Genomic DNA, 21,971 nt, shown 5'->3' on the forward strand with positions numbered 1-21,971 from the left:
TGCCACTGCATGACTGTTCCTTTCTGGGTGTAACTTTTGGGCTGTCTCCTGTGTTTTCCTCAAAACATCAGATATATAGCTGACAAATGTTAGGGTGCAAGAAATTTTCATTAAAGAACTGGAAGAGCATCATTTAGGTTCTTTGGGATGATGTTTAAACAAGAGGAAAGAAATACTCAGTTTTGATTAATTAAAAGGAAACTTTGGCGTTTTCTTACATTCTCTTTAGAATTTGAACATAATTGTAGGGTCTGATGTTTGCAATATATTACAAGTGTATTTCCCCAGCTCTGGCATGCTTTGTGAACTTTAGCATGCTCCTGGTGGGTTCGTGCTGCTTTTCCTGATGTCCTTGGTCTGCAGTAAGAAGAGTTTCAGGGTCAGTATTTTTGGCTTGTATTTCTTCCTGAGCTGTGCCCATGTGTCCACATAACATTGAAAGGGACATAAAAGGAAAAGGGAGCAGGGATTTATGTGGTTGGATGCATCCTTCGACTGAAAAAATATAGAAGAGGGAATGACAGCCACATTACTTTAATCTTAGCAGTAAATCTAGCTTTGATAATTATAATCTCCTGATGAGCCAATCAGCCCAAATCTAGCTGATTTAAGGTTTCCAAAGCTGTACATGGGACTTAAGAATGCTGGTATTCAGTTTAATAAAAGATTTGTCAAGATGGTCTTAAGACAGTCTTTCTAGATGGTCTTAAAATTGTGTTCCGTGTTTGGAAGTGGTTTAGCTTTCACCTTTAATGTATTTAAAAAAAAAAAAAAAAAGCAGCTGGCAATTTGAATACCAATCATTGCTGTCCACACAGCACGCTTTTATTCTACAGTACTTAAATATGTGGTCTTGTTTATTTTTAGACCCACCTTGGCAGCATGGGGGGGAAATAGTGGAATGAGCTAGCACAGTAATCCGTGTGCAGATCTGAAACTCTAATCCTCAGGTGCAATCAGAACTACATTTGTACCTTGGAGTTTCTTCTGTTTGTAAAGCTGAGCCTAACTTGCCCATTTTACTAAAGCACATGTTTAACGGCACAAGTTTCTTTTCCTTATATTGAAACCAGAGATGCCTTCACTACGGAAGAAAAAGTTTTCCTGCAGTTCTGTTTTAGATAAAAACCTAGGCCAGAAAGTTCAGATCAGTTCTTGACTTCCCGTTTTCTTTGAGTTTCTCAGTTCCATACGTCAGAAGGGTCAGTTACTTCACATGCAAGAACGGCACCAAGTGTGACAGCTGGATCACCCAGACGAAAGAAACTCAAGACTTTGTAAGGAGCTCCTTCACAGATGTAAATAAAAGGACTTTGGCTTTTGCAGGCTGAGATCCATAATCATTAACTTATTTGACTTCGAAAAACTCTTTTTGTTTCAGACAATTCAGTAGGAAGGTAAGGTCTTTTACTGTGAGTGGAAATGAAATAAATGAAGCTCAGCTCCAGTGGGAGTATTGAGAACCAGCAGGTAAAGGCTTTTTCTAATGAAGATGTCCCAGGTAAAACCTTGTGGATCCAGACATAGGTTTTGATCTTCATGACTGTTCAGCTTCATCCTCAGTCCTCTGGAGTTTTAAGGATTCTCCAGAACCAAAAGGTGGGGTATGCAATTTGTATTTCTTTTTATTTACTGGATGAAACCAAGCCATGTGCCCAGCTTGACGGAGTGCCTTTGCCTAGATGGCAGTGACACGACATCAGGAATCTGAACCCTGGGAGTCAGCAGTCAGATGAGTTGCGCAATGGGAAAATCTGCTGGGAGGAAAAACATCTCCAGCATTTGGCAGAAAAAAGGAGGAGTAGTGCTGTGAGTGGATGCTCAGCCAGCAAGGGAGGGACTTGGAGAAAGAGGCTTTGTTTTCCTCTTAATGCATGATCTAGTTTGTGCTGGGAGAGTGAGCAAGAGTGCAGTTACCGGCTGCCTGCCCAACCCTTTTTGATCCAGAGGGGAAAACGGTGCTCTGTGAGGAGGAAGGAGAAACACAAAGATGGAGTCAGAACAGGAGAAATTAGAGGAGGTAGGATGAAGGATACTGGGGGAGTGAGGGGAGGAATTGGCCCCTGACTGCAGTAAGTTGTTATAAGTGACTGTAAGTACCATGTTCATGGGGGAGACTGGTGCTGACCAGATCTCAACTCACACCATGATTTGCTTCATAAAAACATGCCCCATAGAGCACAGGTTAAAATTGAAGGCCACCTTCCCTCCTCTCTTCAGATTTATCTTTTTGTGTTTTTTTTTACGTAGAAGTGGCTTCTCAGGTTTAGGTTGGATAGTATGCGAATAGACATAAATGGTTCTTTAGCACCAAATGTGATTTTAGGCTGCGTAACAGCTAGAGAAAGGACAATTCATGGCACAAAGGTCAGTAGCGTTCATTTCTTTATTGACTATAGAGGGAGACTAAAATTAGAAATGTTGATAGATATTCTAAGTTCCCTTCAGAGCCTAACCAAACCACAGTCTATATGGTCCTTCACTAAGTTTATGCTGTTCAGAACCACATCTGTTTGTTTATCTGCACGGATAACAGCAATGGTATTTTACAGTTTCAGCTGACAGCAGCAGGGAAAGCAATCCGGTTCCTTTCAAAATTGCCTCAGCAAATGACAACGTTGCAGAAGGTTTAGTCACCTCCCTGTGCTTGTCAAGGGCTGGTACGGTAAGGTAGACAAACTGGAAAACCTAGTATTGCACAGCTGAAGGCTGTAGTTCTGGTGACTAGGCAAATCGATATTTCCCCCGCCTCCCGTTTCTCTGTGGCTAGTGCAGATGACATTATTTGTCCTTTCAAGGAATTCCCCTTATTTATCAGTGTTTTGAGATTGCTCCTGTGAAAACCACCCCAACTCTCACTGTTACTGTCTCCAGCCTCGTACCAGAACTGCTTCTGACCATTAGCGCTGCTGAAACCAGAAGGAAATGAGTTGCCTCCGCGCTTGCTTCAGAGACAGAGGTCCTCGTGCAGAGACAGAAGCTATGAAAAGGCAAAGCTCTGGTCAGGAGCGTGAGATTATTGAATTACAAGAAGATAATGTGGAGGAAAGTGAGGCTGACCATGACAAGCCTCTAAGTGCTCAAACAAGAAAGGTAGGAAAATTCACTTGCTCATTTGATGATTGCTGTTGGGGAAAATACCGCACAGCAAGAGAAATGACACTTTGCAGGAACATCTTGTAAGGGTGGTTTAATTTCTCATTTGAGGGAGAGGGAAAGGTTATTCACTTGAAAGTAAAGGCTGAAAACCTGTTAAATATATTCCTTTTCTTCTTCTAAATGAAGTATTGGAATATTGGCAGTGGAATTTAAAGCTTTTTTATTATTTGGTGCTTGGCTCTGTGAACTTGAACTTACAAAATGAAGTTTTAATTGGTACTCTGAGTTTTGCCTTCTCTTTTCATGTGTTGTCAGTGGGATTGGACTCAAAACCAGAAAGGAGAAAAGTTGAAACCCACATTAAAAACAGGCTTTCTTTCAGAACAAATTAATCAGAAACCAGCACTGCCAAAACAGTAATAGGATATCCTGCAACAGACCATGCTGCATTCTCTCTCTTTTTATCTTTGAGTAATTTGAAGCTGCTAACAATTATGAATTTGTATAAATGGAGTGTTCCGAAGCCTCAGTTAAGACCAGCATGTGAGTCCTGTGGGAAGTGGTTCCCAGCATTTAGCTTAAAGCTATGGAACAGACTAATGCTGGCAGAGGGGTAATATATATTCACAGGTGACTTGTACAATGATTTTCATTACTTCAGAGCAGAGGAAATATCTGTGGCAGATCACAGAAGCTTCCCACTTTCCTGTAGCGATGGCTGAGCCCTCCCAAGAACTCGGCTGTATTAGTCATGCCACCCCTCCCTTCCTGCTGCTGGCCGACCACAGCGACTGCTTCCCTGTGTAAGCCTCGCTGATCATCGCTGTGGGCTGATTCATTCCACCAGCTGGGCAAAAACCCCATTTACTCTACTGTGTTGGGGGCCAGTTAGTTCTCTTCTGGTCTGGTAGGCTTGAAACAGCTTGTTGCAGGGTCGGACAAATTCTAGAGAGGTGTAAAGAGGAACAGGAGAGGGTAGAGGAGAGGCAGGGAAGGGTGAGCTAGATCTGCTCAGCTGCCTTGAGAAACTTTACCCTTAAGTTTCTGTTTAGCCTTCCCTTTCCCAGAACTGTGTTTTCATTTGGGATCTGTTTCTGCTGATTCTGGCAATTGGCTTCCTATCCTATAGGGATTGCTGGAAAATTGTTTTGCTTTGCTTCCTGCTCCTCTGGTAGGTTGATTGGAAGAACTGCTCTGCCCACCAGGGAGAGATTTTTTTTCTGCTGCTCCCTCCTAGCAGTCTTGCGATGTACATGGGTAATGTCCAGAGGGTGTTGGCCCAGCTGGCAGGGGATAGTTGGGGAGCTGAATGGTTGCTCGAGATCAAGACAGTTTGCTATGCGTGATTAAGAATTACACTTTTGTGATGGTCTAAATATGTGGTTCAATCGAAATTTGGGTTCAGTAACTGTCTGTCTCAACTGGTATTACTATGTCTGATTTCATAGTTGTGCTTTAGGCAGTAGTTACTGGCTTTTTTTTTTCTTTTTTTTGGGTACAAAACAATATGCTAGTGTTGAGTATTAAATTGAAGCTTCATTCTGCTGATATTTTTTAAACATCAAAGAAAAAAATATGGATGTAAACATGATTATACCTGAAAGCATGCTGTAAGTGAAACCATATTCAGCCTTTGCCCTTCATTCTCCACCAAAGCAAAGTTCTGTGTGCAGGGGTGTCTGCGGAGAGCGCTTTCCCTTTCTCTGCCCCTGCTCCTGGAGAAATGACTCTTGTAAGATCTTTCTGTAGGTGTCTGTTTTCTCCCCCTGTTCATCTGCCACCCCCAAAGAAGCTTTAAGCCAGCTGGTGGATGTCAGATAAATTCAGTGAAAGGTTTTCTATTATGCCAGGTTCTTCTTAGAAAGTTCAAAAAGTAAAGAACAGTAGCCTGGTGGTGTGGCAGGTAGCTGAAACAACCACAGAGCTGTTCACTCACTACCCCCTTCCCCCAGTGGGATGCAGGAGAGAATCAGACAAAAAAAAAAAAAAAAAGGTAGAACTCGTGGCTTGAGACAAAGACAGTTTAATAGGACAGAAGAGAATAATACTGATGATAATGATTAAAAAAATATACAAAACAGGTGATGCACAGCACCATTTCTCACCACCTGCTGACTGATGCCCAGTTAGTTCCTGAGCTGCGGCACCTCCCTGGCCAGCTCCCCCAGTTCATGTACTGTGCATGACATCATATGGTATGGAATATCCCTTTGGCCAGCCTGGGCCAGCTGTCCTGGCTGTGTCCGCTCCCAGCTCCCCATGCACCCCCAGCCTGCTCGCTGGCAGGCCAGCACAAGAAGCTGGACTGACCTTGACTGCTCAGCAACAACTGAAAACATCACAGTGTTATCAGTGTTATTTTCATCCCAAATCCAAACCTCAGCACTACAGCAGCTGTCAGGAAGAAAATTAACTCTGTCTCAGCTGAAAGCAGGGCACCTGGGTTACCGCCTCCAGCCAAGCCTGCACATGTGGGCTGCACAGATAACCTACAGCATGTCCTTTTCCTCGCCTGGTACCAATGTCAAAAAGGACATGGAGTTTACAGCTGGGTTTACAGTGGATCGGGAGGAGGAGGAATTAAAAAGGCAGCACGGTCTACTTTCTTATGAATTCATAAGAATTCTTTTGGGATTCTTTTTATTTGTTTTGTTATGTCACCGAAGCTTTTTTTAAAATTTTTAATAATATTAGTACTGCTGGGGTAACTAATAAAACACTAACTTATGCCATGGTCTTAAACTTTATTACAAATTAAATGAAAGGCAGGTATTGTCTTTTCTCCCCTATATGAATGTGCATACATGCACAATTTCTTTGAAGAAAGTTTCCTTGTGATCTCCTAGAACAGGTGAGATTTGTAATAAACTTTCTGTTAAATGTACTCAGCAGCCTGCAAGTTTCCAATCTTCTGAAGAAAGAGGGAGTAATCTGTGAAACTCTCAATTATTTTACAGTATTCTTTAATGCAATAATATCTAATGAATAGCAGCCCACTTGCTTTGGGTGCTGGCATCCAGGAACTATGCAAACTGATATCATCAGTCAGAGGTGAATGATTTTGGAAATTCCTTCACAGACAGCTTTTTGGTTGGGAGATCAAATCTATGTAGTTTAAAAAAAAATAATGTGGAAGCCATGAAAACACCTTTGTAGCACCTTAGCTTTACGGGCAATTCGGGAATTGGAAAATCTGCACAAACAGGGAATGATAGGTCTCTTTCAAGTAATAGCCTGCCTGTGAATATCCTTTTGCTTTCTGCAGGTCTACGCTCCCACCACTTCAGGGTGGGAATCCCTGGTGTAGGGCATTGCTTACCGATGAGACTCTCCCATCTATGTGGGGTTATTTGTTTCTAAATGTTACAGTAGAGAAATGCTTAAATATTTTTTCCCCACCTTATTTCATTAATCAACATGTCCCTTCCTTTTGTAACTAGGAGAAAGATCACTGGAAATCATGCAGGAATGTAGTTTTCTGGAAGTGTAAACTATGGATGGTTATAACTACAATTTTTCTAATATTCTTCCTGGTCATTCTCATCAGCCTAATTCTTTATTCTAGTAAGTATCTCACTCTCAGTTTGTATTCTAAGAAAAATATATAATATGTACAACCTAATATAACACAAATTGAACAGTAGCATCCTTTAAACTCCTGTAAACTGCTGAAGGGACTGGGATGCTGACTGCAGAGGGTAGTGTGTTGAGTAGTGGATGTGAACACTTATTTTAGCGTGCAGCAAGCAAGTTGTATCCAGATCAGATGGCGATTCTAGTTTGTAATTAAGTGAGTTAACATTACAAGAACAGGTTTGGGGATGAGAATGGAAATGATGCTTGTATCAACATTGCAACAAGTGCAATGGATCACTTACGTCCCCTCGTGTGGTGTGTCAGTGCCTGCCAGTCTCCCAAAGCAGCTGACTTTTGCTAATGGGGGCGGGTGATTGACCTCCATGTGCTGTCACTTTTCTTCAGGTGACTTGCACTTGCTTTCTGTCACTTCCAGTCAGTCGTTACCTAGGAAACTTGTGAGAAAGCCACCTCAAGGTTTTTTGTGTTTTTTTTTTTTTTCCAAATACTTCTGCTAATCGGAACTTTTTCCTCCCCTTTCTATCTCCTTTTGCATATTAGATGTTTACACAGATGAGGATGACTATTGGGATCCTGATGAGCTACTAAGTAGTGGAAATTTTCGCAATTTTTCAGGAACGTTGGAGTTAATGTGTGGTCTCCCACACCTTTTCTCTGAAGACATTACTAAGAGGGTATGTGTTGCTGTGGTTCTTGGCAAAGCTGATTCTGCTTATAACATAAATTCATCAGTGTTTTCCCTTTTAAGAATTTTCTGTTTCTTGGTGTAGAAACTCAGTCATTTGCAATTCCAAATTCTGAGTTGTACTTTTTCTAGTATAATTTTAAGTCCTGATCTAGAAAAAAGAATTGTCTGGTTTTAAGCACACAACAATCTACACTTTTTTTTTAAAAAAGGTGCCTGTTTCCCCCCCGCCTCCCCCCTCCAAATTTGAGTAATGTTTGGGACATAGTCTTCACCATTTTCATAGAATCATTGAATAATTTAGGTTAGGAGGGCCCTGTGAAAGTCACCTAAACCCAATGCTGGCTAAAAAACTTGTGTGTTGCAATCTTCCGGAAGCATACGATGACAGCCTGCGTTTATAGCTGCCACTTCCATTGAGCCATCACAGCTCTGAGTTATGGCTGAAATAAGCTCAGTACGCATGGCAGTGCTGATTTAGACTTCTTGCAGAAAGGGGAACTCAGCAGAGACCCTTCCCTCTACCAAGTAAGAGTAGAAGGGCTTTTTGATACCAATAAAAACCCAAGCCAAACAAAATAAATTGCACATGGCAACATAAGCACATACTTTTAGTTCACTCTGCTTCCGTTGTGTTAAGGTAATATAGTAATCACTCAAACACACAGATTAATTTGTCTGTCAAGCTTAAAGGGGTTGTGTACTTTTTCCAGGGCAGATATTTGCTGGTATTTGTCCTTCAGCACCTTTATGCCCCTTACAACAGCTTGTAAGAATGATTTGCTGGACTTTCTTTTAAGGGGAAAAGGGAGAGTGAGTGGAAGAAATTTTTTTTTTTTCTTTTTCTCTACAAGCTAACAGATGTCTACAGTTCATCTCCAGCTCTAGGACGCTACTTTAGGTCAGCTCAGGTGGTTTATTTCAGGTAAGTAATTTCTGTCACCAAAATTATCTGAAAATTCTGGGCTTTTGATGAGACATGCATGTGCCTATGTAAACATGCACAGCATTTAAATCTGTGAAAAAATAGGTTCGTTGGGGGAAAGCTACATATATAGGTAGTGAAAACTGGTTGAAGGATCCTCTGGTGTAAATGGCAAGTGCTGCTAATAATATGTATCGACAGTAACATTTTGTTGCTGTTAAGTATAATCTCTGTTGTCTTTGGTTCCAAATGCAGCCCTTAGTAAACATATTAAAGGATATTTATTAAAAGGAAAATGAGCTGCTGGACCCACTTGAGATTGACATGGCTTAGCCTTAAATAAATAAAACGGGGTTCATGGGGAGGAGAGAACTGTTTTGTTCCCAAAAGAACTAAAGGCAACAGGGACGTGCAAGTCATGAGAGCCAAAACAGTAATACTGAATTGCTGGTTTGTTTGGACTACTTTCCCCCTCTTTTATTTTGAACAACAGGAGCAAATCTCAAAGCAGCAGCATGTTGGAGAGACTGGTGGGACAGGAGTGAGAGGCAGCCCAAGCAGCAGAGTGGAGGCTAGGCTAGCCTGGGTGGGAGATGCTTACACGTGAAGGAGAAGCTCAGTCGCAGAAGGCTGATGGAGCCAGAGGAGTAGCAGTGGTGGGAAGAAGGGGAAAAGCATCCAGGCCTATCTTGCAGAGGCACCAGAAAGCTTCAAGCTGGAACAGGAGGAGGATCTTAGCCTTCCTCCAGTTCCAGTTTCTGCTGAGATTAAGGAGTTTATTGTGTTTGAGACTCTAAAGTTTTAATCTATGGAGACACCACAGATTTACAACAGGAGGGAGGCTGAGAAGCAGAAGGAAAAGTGGGGCTGGAAAGTGTGGTCCTGCCATCAGCTGCAGCATGGTTCTGCTGTGGAAAGATAGCAGAGAGGCAAGGGAAGGCAGTCAGAGAGCTTCCCCAAGGACTTCAGAAAAAGCACTGTTACAAAAGCAGTTAGAAAGACAGGAGGAAATCAAGGGAAGTAGACTTGGAAAGTGCCAAGGCCCTTGAGAGAGCAAGGACAGAGGAAGAGCCTCCTTGGGGTTGCAGCAAGGGGCAGTCCTGAGGGCTCTTTGGGGAACGTGCTCCCTGCACTGCCTGCCTGGGGCATGCCAGCTCTGTTCAATGAGTGAGCTGTAGGTCCTTAGCCTTACGGGTAAAGATTATGATTTAGACCATCAAGTACAAAGCTGTAGTTCTGCACATATATTGATTAGCCTTCTCTCCCTGGCTCTTTCTCTCTCTCTGTATCTCTTTTCCCCCATCCAACTACTTTTTTGATGTTTTAATTTCTGTGAGTACAAAATGTAACTGTTGAATTGTAGTTAGTCAATTTGCTAAACCGCACAAACAATGAAGTCTCCAAAGATGGACTCCAGTTTGGTGGTTTGTGTAATCTACTCCAGAGCTGAGCTAAGAGCACAGCTGGGTGGCCCCAGGTACTGCTAGCTAGAGAGCAAATCTTTCTGCAGGTTCTCAGCTAACCTATGCATGAGATATTGCAGCACCTCTTATCATTATGTGCTTGTGAAGCACGAGTGCCCAAAACCTCACCCCATTAGAACACATGTTCAATTGCCCTTTTGTATTTGAAAACATGTCTCAGGTTGGCTTCAGGTATGTGCCCAGTTTCTGTTAGTGTCAAAAGCTGATCTGAGAAGGGAAGGGGAGGGGGAAACTGGGACCTTTGAAGATGTTTTTCTTTTATAATGTTTTTCTTTAGAACAAGTTTAAAAAAAATCCACACCAACATTGATATGAAAAGTCAGTCTTCTCAAAAAAGAAAAAATCCAGTGAGGACTTAAAGACATTCATGCTTGACTTTGTTTTTCAGTAATGAAAGCTCCACTGTATCTTATCAGCTAGAGTTTTCTGTACCACCATCAGCAGAGGCGTTTATGGAAAACACAATGAATCCCGATTTTGTAAGGAATGTTCTACGTCAAAATATTTATGATGAAGATGATACTTTTAATCTTGAGACATCTGAATGTAACAGGTTAAAGCTCGACCCAGCTTCTCTCACGCTAACGTGTAAGTGTTGTACATTAGAGAGATTATTTCTTTACAAAAAGCAGAAGTATTTACTTGCAAGGAGGGAAATCTTTCTGAAAGGTGTTGGGATTTGTTAGTTAAATATATTTTGCACAACAGTATTAAGAAAACTGTAAAATACTCAGTTTTCAAGAAAGTCTTGCTATGCTTAGCTTATAACCTAGGATTCAATTTTTGGTCCTCTGATGAGAACGGGAGTAGTGATGAGACTGGTTAGCTACAGCCTCCAACCAAACTTTTTAGATCTCTTCTGGCGTTTTATGCACACAAAGAAAATCTCCTTATATGTGTGTGTACCACAACAGGGAGCCAAAAAATTAAAAATGGTTCTCTTCATTGTGTCTCCAATATATTTGAATGTTTATAAAGCCAATTTTAATCCAACTAAAACAGCATAAGTAATTTGGAAGTGAATTTCTGATTTTTTTTTTTTCCACAATCAGGGATGAAAAAGCCTCCTGATTTTTGTCTTTTCAGAGTTTTTTTGGCAAACTTGTTATGCACACAGATACCTTTTAAAGGAACCAAATGTTCATTCTTCCGGGTTTTCTAGATAGTGATTCCGACGCATTTAGGTTTGTCTTGATTGAAGTATCAGTATAAAAGTCCTATGAGCTTTGCAGTTTTACTGAAAACAATGCATGGAGGTGCTTCCCCTTACCCCCAACTTACAGATCCACATCTATGTGCTTTCAGAATAATTTTAGGCTAACACATCACCATACAGTGTATGTAAGTAAATTTGTGATTAACTCATTTTAATTGTCCCTTGAGGGACAAGAGAGCAGCAAATCATGAGTTCCAATTCTCAGTATAATTTTGTTCCTAATATATTGATAGGATTCATAGAAAATGCAGAGCAAAAGGGACAGGAAAGAATATGCTGAAATAACTAAAGTTTCGTTTTAATTTTAACGTTGTACTGTTTTAACTTTCAGAGAAATGATGGAAAGACTCCTCATCTTCCTCACCACCTAGAAGAGATGGGCTTCTCATATCTGTTAGTAATCCCAGGGTAGGGACCTATTCATTAGGTAGAAATGCATCTAAAGATGTTGTCCTGTAAATAGTGTCCGTGATGCAATATTGTAAATGGAAAATGTGGTATACTTATAACAGTGTTCTACTCTTATAACACCTCTACCTCCTCCTTTATAGTTGTCCTGATATCTCAATAACCCATTTTACTCTTGTGAAAATTGTGTATCTTCGCTGATGCATGCTCTCTTGACTTTGAAGCCTCTGCTTTGTCTTGCCTTAAGATAAAATCTGGATTCCCTGCACAAGCTTTAAAAGCAGTCTTGCACATAGCTCCTTTCTTCTTCTCTTGGCTTACGCAAAATTATCCGCACAGATTCATCCTTAATGCTCACTTCCACCCATGCTCATGTCTCTTACTTTTTTCCCTGCTAACTTCATATGCTATGTTTCTCTGTTGTTCTTTCCTCATAAAACAGCCTGAAAACTTAAGTATCCTCTCTACTTTCTTTAATTACATGCACTAGCTTCTTAAGTGAGCTTCAACTCTGGATAAGGTGGTATCTGCTCTATTTTTCTCTTCTGTAATGTGAAATAGAAACAAAGAAACATCGTGAAGAAACATGTGGTGTTCACTAACGCATCTGAATGTCACAGGAATTTTTCAAGTGTCAAAATAGCTCTGTGCTTTAATAATTAGCTGCTGGTACTAGTGAATAGACAGCCATTTGACCCACATTTGTAAATTCAAAGATAAATTAATCTATATCCTTAATTATAGTCCCTGCCCCAGCAGTGGGCATAAAAATGAACAGATGCAAGGTATTTGCCTTAATAAGGCAGCAAACAGTTGTTTTTGTTGACAAGATATCAGATGAGATGGACCAATGTCAACAGGAAGGTGCTGAAGTAGACCACGTAGGCCAGCACAACATAAAAGTTATAGCCAGTAACTGGCTATATCACGAAAATTAAAAATTAAGCATTAACTTTACACAGAATGGAATGGATTCACTACCATGTTAGTGAAGTATAGCTTCTTCTCATTTATTTATAGCCAGTATAAATGTTAGTACTGTTGAATAAACAAATTTATTTTAAGGAACTTTTTGTATTGTGAGAAATACCTTATGGGAAACTGTGTTTCTCTTTTTCTAATATTATTGGTTTATTTAAGGAGTAATCTGACAGTTTTACCATGCATTAAATTATTTATTTTTACTCTTAAAGTGATTGTTTTCATTCTTCGGTAACTCCAGTCTTTCATCTGTTTGAGTTGGAAAAAAACCATTGGAATTCTAAATGATGAGATCTGTACAAAGTGTCTGTCTGACACAGCCACGCACTCAAACCCATATTTGTTGTTGCTTGAGTTTTAACTGAGCTTGGGAAACAGCCTGGACCAAATTAGAAGTTCACATGGCTCTCATATTGGTGGCTAATTCTGACCCCATCTTGATTTGTAAGATGTATCATTGGCTGTCAGAACGATAATTTCTCTTGATGCAATATTCTATGCAGCATACAACTAGAAGAGCTATTCTGATTCTTCCATTGGGGAAGAATAAACTTCATGGTTTGTATGGTTTGTCCCCAAAGCAGCAGGTTATGAAAATACCAGCAGCAAAGAAAAATCATTTGCCTTTGAGATGCTGCTTGTTCTTATTGCTCTCATTAACACGACTGAACCTGCCCTTGAACACTTCTTTATCTTTATTCTGTTTCCAAGAACTGAAAAGTAATGCGATTATGCTTCTTTATGGTCATACTGCTATGTGCATTAAGAGTTGACCAAAAAAAGGAGCAAAGAAAATTTTTTTTTTCCCAGCCATCCTCCTCTGCCCCAGTACCTTTATGCCAGGAATTCACACGAAAGAAGGAGGTGGAGTTGGAGCAAGCTGTTGTGATATTCAACAGAAAATGTCCAACTTTACAGTCTACCTCCAGTCAAGCTTTGAACGCTCATTGAAGAAAATGTCAAAAAATGACAAACTGTGGTTTCTGGGTTTATATCTTTGAGGTAAATTGATCATGTAAAAGAAAATAACCAAGTGAATTAATTATGACCTCATCCATTAGGAACAGAGCAGTGTTGAAAGCACATTATTTCATCAAGTTAGACATTTTGTGTGAATGCTTAATTTCAATAGAAGGAGTATGGGTAACACTTTAATGACTGAGGCAACCGAGACAGTATTAAAAAGGAAAAGATAGTTGTGGTAATTCAGCTTGTGGAGTATACAACCAGCATTTTAAAATCCCATGGCAGGCAGTCATCTGTGTAGCCACAGCAGCCGGTACAAATTTTGGGCAGATTCAGCTGCCTGCAACTGCGGCGGTGCCTGCAAAGTGCTGCCTGCACCATGCTAGCAGTGTGTCTGTCCACTGCTGCATGCAACCATTCACCCGTGGGACCACTCCCGGCACCAAAACTGTGGCTGGGAATCGCAAAGGCACTGCACCGAAGAGCCAGGGCTGTAGCCAGCAATCACACACAAAGGAAGATTTAAAGTCAGGAAAACTGTTCGACACTTTCTTCCAAATTGTTTTGCTACAGAAACAGACGGAGCAAAAAACGTGCTTAAGCAAGAGCACTGGCACATAATCACTTTACGAGCTCTGATGAACAGTTGAGTAACTGGTTTCAGTCCTATGTGCGGGTCCAGAAGCGCTGCTTGCAGAGGGGTGAGGGGCTGTGGGGAGGTTACGTGCCGGTGTTGCAGAGAGCCAAACCTGAGACTCCAGCAGGAGTGAGCTGGAAGCATTGTGTCATGAAGGCAACACCTGGGAATCTTCTACTGGGAGGTGTGCAGTTAATGCCTGTGCAGCAATGGTGTCTCCACAGGTTTCATAGTCTTCTAAGTGGCTGGAATTCTTGTTTGGCATGCAGTTTGTTACTTTTCTTTTTTTAATTTAATTCCAACTTTGTTAAGAGTTCACTCTAAGCCTAATAGTATTACATTAATGGGAGGAGGGGAGGCAATTTGAGAAATTAATTATTTATCCAAATTGTATGTTGTATCCTAGTATACATAACGGTATATATCACGCAGAACAGAGAAACTGTGGAAAAGTGTAAGTGCACCTAGCACAGGGTCTTTACGTTTCATTTAAAAAACAAACAAAAAAACCCCCCAAACCAACAAAAAGGGGTATTATTATTGCATTTTTTTATATTTTCATCAGTAGTTCTATAAGACCCCTTTTTAAAAAAAGTACTGTAAAAGTCCAGAAACCTGTGCAGCCTCAGTTGCTTCTGGTAATGGAGCACCTAATTATAAAAAATTTGTCTTACGATGGCAGTTGCTATTGATTCCTCTTGCTTTAATGGTCAAGTCCTGTACCCTGTCCATGTCTCTTTCTGTGATCAGGTTTTCATGGTCAGATTTGTGTCACTGGAAACGACTGGCAGATGTATCCTAGGGAGTAAGCTTGGTAACAAGAGAGAGATGTTTGTTCAAAGACCTGGCAGCAGAGGTAGGACGGTTAGCAAGGCTGCGTACTGCTGGCTTAAACATTCAAGTAAGAGTGTCTTGGGAGCAGAAAGTGTCCCTCTCTAAGTTACCAGGACATAGTCATATTCACTGTGCTCTTCAGCGCCGGCAATATTTTCCTTCCTCTTGGGCACATTGACAAGTGCATATTCTGTCTGATTATTGGTGTGACTCACAGAGGCTTCATGTTTTACGTCATGGCTGACAGTAGAGTACCACAGTTCGCTGTAATTCATAGAATCTTTTTTGGCAACATGTTCCTGGAGAAGGTGGGGCAGAGGGGGAAGAGAGAGAGAGATAAGCTTCAACATTATTATACCCTGAAGAAGTTTGCAACATGAACACATTTGGTATAGCCTGTGTGCTAACTCATGCAGTGGTGTTGACCCATATACATAGCGCCGAGAACAGTTTGTAAATCCTCGGTCATTTCCCTACTGTACAGGCTGTGGCTGGACACCAGGAGCACCCAACAACATGTGCGTGCCTCGTGTGGACGGAAGGTGAAGGTCTGACTTTTATTCGGAGGTTGGCACTGCTTAGCGGTAGGTTACACAGTAAAAAGCTCATCACCACACACACGAGGGAGCAGAACGGCAGGTGGGAGAACTCAAATCATCCCCTGCCCTGGCTCTGCCCAGGACTGTCCCAGGAGAGGCATCATCCCCGTGGGTCCGGGGAGACCTCTACCCAACAAGTGAACGGGAGCAGCTCTCCAGGTGACTTTACGGGGAGGGGGCGGTTACTAAAGATATGGGACGTATTATCAATGCATGTGAGGGGAGAACATTTGGGATTTGCACAAGACTTAATACAGGATGTTTAGGGGAGAAGCTGAAGGGAGAGATCAGGGTGATTTGCAGAGTGAAAAGCACAGGAAAAGAGAGGGATAAGTGGACAGCCAGGGGAGTCACAGCCAGCTGCCAGAGAGACCACAAGGTGTAGGAGTCAACTAAGACCCCAAGTGCGTGTGGGCATGTGTCAAGTACAGGAGACACACTGTCCTGGAAGGAGCCTTGGCCTCACGGGATACACAGCAATGGCTACCCCCTCCCTGGCAGCCCTCACCTAACGCTCCCCTTGAAAACGGAGGAGAAGGAAAAGCCATTAAAGAATGAGGAGGTAAGACTGTGTGGGTAAATACCTTCCCAACTCTGTTTAGACTTGTCCCTCCTTCTGCCTCTTGAAGGCGTTTGCTAACGGGTTGTGGGTGATTGTGCATCTGAACAACTAGCAGGATGACTCATTAAATCTAAAGACATGATGTAAACTGATTAAGTACACGGAGCCAGGAGTTAAAAATTTGTTTGCCCTGATACTCTTGATTTGAACCCACTGGGTAATAAAGCCAGTAAGTATGGCTTTTATAGTGGTATCCTCTATTGTCTGCAGTAGTAGCAATATTCTAGGTGGGTGCTGCTGAGTTCATGCTGACATTTGTAGCTAACTTTCATACTCTGTAAGTGGAACAGAGATCTCTGCTCCAGGGGTTAATGAACCCAAAGGGGTTCGCTTTTATTTTTCAAACCTAGAAGTGAGAAAGAGTTGTTAGAACAGAAGTCTTGCAGAATCTGGATTTTTTTTTTTCTCAGCTTGTATAGATCCATTTATCTATTTGGATTCTGCTTGGTGTGAAAGGTCTCCTGAGCTTAAGGACACTTCACTGAAAAAAATTCCTGAGTTTTGAGTTGAGGCCATGTAAAACTTTGAGATTTACAAATTCCAGAAGGTTTAAGTAATAGAGCAATGAGGGTGGGCTTGCTTAAGAAAAGGAATTCTCTACATATCTGCAGAGGCATGGGGCTCTCCTCCCCTAGTCACTATTGCAAAGAATTGGGATTTCTCGTAATGTGCCAGTGAAATGAGAACAGGCAGGCTCTTTATTTTCATGAGTGATTGGCTCCAAATCCACTGAGTGAAGTCAGAAGCTCCTCTTGTCCCATCCAACATATAGGTCTCCCCAGGCATTACTCATAGCTATGTTTTCCAGAATGCTTCCTGTCTACAACTTTTGAAAGGTTATCATTGATGTTCTCTTATCAGTGGGGAGGCTAAGTCCAGAGGGGGAATGATTTGTCACGCACACTGATGGTGCAGTAGGAGTGACCATGAAGGCTCTTGAGGTTTTGTTTTAGTTTTTCACTATTCAGGGGCCAAGTTTGATACTGGGAAGGGACAGCTCTCCTATAGCACTAACCACCCTCCCAGGACTGTCTTCAAATCACACTCTGGGGCTTTAACTTGGGACCAAAAACTCTCAAAACTAGACAGCTACTTGGCAGGTTCCCCACTACCGTTCCACCTCCTCCTCTTCCCCCACAGTCCACCCCACGCTCACATATAAAAAACGATGAACTCATTTAATCACACCCTTTTCTGTCATCTGGCTCACTTTCTTCAAAAATTTCTGCTAAACACCCACATATCTGCCGGGCACCAACTTTTGTTTTACTGATGTCATCTTTATTAAAAACAAAACAAAAACAAAAAACAAAACCAAAACAACCCACAGAAAACTGCAACGAGGCTGGGCTGCTAAATGGCAGCGCTTTGTTCTGCTGTATGTAGGGCTTCTGGTGATCGTTTGTCATGGGTGACTCAAGAGGCAACTTCACTCACCCTCTGCTAAAACGCACTGTTTACAAAGCCTCTCGGGGCCCAGTGTACTAACACAAACAAAGGAGCACACGGAGAGCCTAAAGTGCATCAGGTGAGAATCCCTCACCCCTGCCACCCCTTGCCTCCAGGATGATGAGTTTGGGCAGAGGAGCAGGGCACACACCAAGTTATATAGTTTCCTCTTTAAATTACCTTGGGTGTGTTGCCAGAGCTCTTGAATCTAACCCCAAAGCAGGGAAGAAAGATGGACTGGGCAATGTGTTAATCATACCAGCCTTTCCTGCATGTCCTCTCCTGCAGTGCAACCATGTCATCCATTCTGGTTTATAAGAAACTAAATGTTCAATCTGACGGTGCATATTTTGAGGCTTTTCTTCCTCATTCTAGAATAAGTGCGACACTGGAAAGTGAAACCTTATTCTGTTCCAACAGAGACTTAGTCGTTTGTTGCAACATCCATTATTTTTCTACAAGGGAAAGATTAACCAAAATCTTTTAAACCTCCAAGCATTAACTCCCCCTTTGTCTTTTAACTGAAGACTTCTTTTATTTCTAAAGCTAGCTGGCAATAGTCCAGTTAAATGGCTTTTCATTAAAAGATGTCATGCTGAAACGGAAACTTTTTTGTGCCACTTCTGATGAAACTGTAGGCAGGAGAGATTATGCTGGCTACCAGAAGGCTGAGGTAAGAAGGGGAGGAGGAGGAGGAAGAGGAGAGACAAGTACCCCCACAGCCATCAATTGCTCAGTGTCTGGGGACAGTCATCGAGGACACGGTCACGGGCTACAACCTCCTGGATTGCCTGATTTGGGCCAGGCAGTGTTACACTCAGCCTCTGAAATTACGGGTGCGTGCTGCGGTCGGCTTGGCCACCGGCTGCCTGAGGCCGGGGCTGCGTACCGTTGTTATAGGTTATGTACATACATTTGTGTGGTACTTTGGCTTAAGCTGGTGTTATTCTGCATCCCAAGCAAATTCCCTGATGGTGAGTTTTTGTCTCTCCTGCGGGAACGTGATGGACACCATGTCTTTCTGACACATGGATGTTTTGGACTCAAATTGCCCTGGAAAGAAGCAAAACCCTTCACTTTTAGTCATTACCTTGACAGTACTTGGAGGATGGCTGTAGGTCTGTGCTGGGGAAAGAGGAAGAAAACACATGTTCATTTGTGAAGATCGTCGTTCTTTGGTGCAGCAACAGGACACAAGGACTTTCTGTAGCACAGGTTTTACTCGGACTTAGCTACAGACTGAGCACAGGCTGTGCAAAAACATGAGCTAATGTGACATTATTTGGGGAAAGGGTTGAATCTCTGAGGACTAAATAAATCTGATGACTTTCAAGATTTATCTTTTCTCTAGTTTAACACACACTTATGTCATGCAGCACAGCTCATTGATAAAACCGAGATGTGCAACCTCACTGGGTTTTTTTGTGTTTGGTTTTTGGGTTTTTTTGTGTCGTTTTTTAACTTAACTGAAATCAGTTCTACACGTCTGTCTTAGAAATGGCTGTTCTTGCTTGCTTGCTCTCTGACTGTGTTTCAGTTTTATGGCCCATGCAGCCTTAACTCTGCGTGGGATCGCTGGCTCGGTGGTGGGGTGCGGAGGCACTGCGTGCTGTGCCTCACGCTCGAGTGTGCGCTGGGTGTTTGGGCACAGGGGTTAGGCAGGCTTGGGCTTTTCTGGAAATTTGTGTGTCTGTCCTGTAAGCATCTAAATGGCAGGGGGTTGTTGTTTGCATCATCCATTCTCACAGCTTTATTTTTAGCTGCCTAGCTGGTTCTTGTTATGAGGTTGATTGAAATGTGCGTTGCTCCTGTAAAATTTCAGAGCTGAGCTTTCACTTTTGCCTAAGATAACGGGGTTTTTAAGTGCACTTGTTTTGCAACCTGACTGAAGGAAAAACTCCAGTCCCTCAATATTGTGTTAAAGCTGCCGTCTTAACTTGCTGTATTTTAAACCATGACTGTGCTGCCTTGACAGTGCCGTGAGATTGCTGACGTACACAACTAACAAGAAGTTGTTCTTCCCTAAGTAAGTACCGCAACTTGTGAAAGTGGCAAAAGTATTATCCCATCCCTACAGGAATGGCTGGCTTTACCCGTTGACGGGAAAGGTAGCAGTCTGAAATGAAACCAAGACCTCATCATTCACGTGAACAGCTGCGATCCTGGCTACTATATGAACTTTCCCTATTTCTATATTTAATGTGCAGGAACTATTTTATTAGGAGAACACTTCATACTGACGTGTGTTTAGAAAAAGACCTAAACTGTGCTTGCATATGGGGAACGGAGGCTGGCGTGTGACCGGACGCGGGGTGTGTTGTGCTGGCAGCCCCGTCCTCCTGCAGCCGCCCTCCTCGTTTGCAGGGGTGCAGCACGGGTGCCCCGCGGGGAAGGTGCTCCCCCGCTGTGGTTCGGGAGCTCGCAGACCTGCCGAGGTCGCCATCGCAGCAGGCGGCTGCGTGGCAGTGGCTGCGGCATGCGTGGCTTAGGAGGCTGGAGGGGGCGGCAGCCACCTCGTGCCGTGTCATTCCAGAAATAAATGAATAAATAAAAAGAGGCGCCTTAAATAATCCAGCGGGGTGGGGCAGCAAGAGGGCAGGTACCCCCAAAGGGATGCAAGGAGGTTTTCCCTGGATGGGATGCAAAATGCCTTGCTACAGCTGCTGTCCGTGTCCGTGCCCACCGGCTGCCTCCGCAGCGATGCTGGGGGCTGGCGGAGGGCTCCCCCACACCCCCACCCGTGCCGTGCCATGCCACGCCACCCCCAGGGTGCTCAGGGAGCCTGTCTACTTACTTTCCTTGTGGGAGTATCTTTTTCTCTTCATGGGGACGTGCACTTTCCACCTAGGGTATGGGAATAAGGGTGGGAAGGTCAGGTCTTTTTATTCACATCAATCTGTGCGCTGGTATCTCTTGGCAGCAATCAAAAGGATGAGAAACACCGCGATCGTGTAACACAAACCGCAAACCCACGGGTGAGCGCAAGGCTAGCAGACAGGCTGGTTCCTGACACACTTAATCTCCAGCAGAAAATAAACTTCTAGGTTTAAGTACTGAAATTGCTTGGCAAATTTAAGATCCTTTAAATTAGGTCCGCCCTGCTCTGTTACCAAGCTTTTTGATAGCAAGAGCTAGGCTCGCCGGAGCGCGCACTGTGGCTTCGCTTAGAGCTTACAGTTTTGTGTTTGTAATAATTTACAAACACACATTTTACAGTATTGTATATCTGTTTGTATGCTAGCTTTACATATATAATAAAAATGTACTAAAGGACTGCAAAACTGCCAAACTGTGTGAAGCTGGGAAATGTGCCCGACTTGTCGGTGGAGGTGCATCGCGAGTCGGTCTCTCGTTGTGTATTTGCATATTCTTTTTCTTTCCCGGAACTGGAGGTAAGTAGATAACGTCACCATTCTTTGTTGCTGTCGATACTTTCCTTGCTAAACATGTGTCTGTCTTAGTTATTTCATATACTACCCAGGTTCTGCAATTAGCATGAAATAATTTCATTCTGCATATGCCTCTGGTGTTCTCACCAGTGTAGCAGAAATTTTTGCAAATATTAGTGAACATCCCAACTTCTTGTTCGCTGGGAGAATTTAGATCACTTTTATTACAGCTGAGAATAAAGATAAAACTAATCCTACCTCATTCCAAGTGGCCTACCTGGTTTTCTTTGAATTGTATATAGCATTTTGCCCACACTGAGCATAAACTCCTCTAGCTTAGCTGGAGATGCCAGCGTGAATGCTTCACACAGTTTGGTCCTAGAAGTCCTATAAGATACATTTTAAATAAAATAGGTATGTGTATCTTACGTATACTTATAATATGCATAATTCGCATTAGGACTATATCATAACTATCAGATATCATGAGTTTGATGCAAGTGTTTTTGTTTTCTGATCATCTATTTATTCTACATTTTCTTGTTTATATTCAGTTGGCTTCTGATTTTTTAGTCCCTCACTCGGAAGGAAAGGTGGTTGGGCTTGGATAACTCCTCTCCCGAACTGTTAAAAGGTAAATAGCATGTGTTCCTATATCAAATTAGACCCATAAACTGCTGCACTAAGATAAAACTTAGATAAAGTCTTCCTATTTAGGCAATAATGTGTAATCCTGTGGGAAAATAGGTTGCATGGTCTGAGAATTGACAGCATTTCTCAGCACCTGCACTCATGCCACAGCCATGCTGGCTCCTTCGAGGCAGGTCCCCAGCAGCTGGCGAAGGAGCACCTGACTTGCTTGTGGTTGGAGGGTTTTTGGGGGGGTTGGCTCTTGTTGGGGTTTTTTGGGGGAGACAATTATAAGTATATCTTTATCACTGAAAATGCTGGGAAATAGTTCTGGCCAGCAGCCTCAAAAGAGGAGGAATGTGACTCAACTATTAAAATAAAAACAAAGGCGGAATTAATTTTCTTTGTTTCTGTAGTTTCACTTTCCTGTTGTGCAGGCTCCAGAGGCTG

At 42.5% G+C, this 21,971-nt stretch overlaps 1 protein-coding gene across 1 annotated transcript; it reads left to right on the plus strand.

Annotated features, from left to right (window-relative positions):
- Window positions 1–1,539: 1,539 nt before the first annotated feature.
- Window positions 1,540–10,476, plus strand: LOC309410956 (TPA-induced transmembrane protein homolog; the record flags this gene model as incomplete). The annotated part of the gene is made up of 6 exons (XM_082007462.1): window positions 1,540–1,599; window positions 2,875–3,093; window positions 6,540–6,663; window positions 7,237–7,370; window positions 8,236–8,306; window positions 10,179–10,476. Exons 2-6 carry the CDS (start codon window positions 2,926–2,928, stop codon window positions 10,474–10,476), a joined length of 795 nt encoding a protein of 264 aa, XP_081863588.1. The 5' UTR covers window positions 1,540–1,599; window positions 2,875–2,925.
- Between the last annotated feature and the right edge of the window lie 11,495 nt (window positions 10,477–21,971).

This window comes from Phaethon aethereus (assembly GCF_964289735.1).
Source record: "Phaethon aethereus genome assembly, chromosome: 1".
Lineage (NCBI taxonomy): Eukaryota > Metazoa > Chordata > Aves > Phaethontiformes > Phaethontidae > Phaethon > Phaethon aethereus.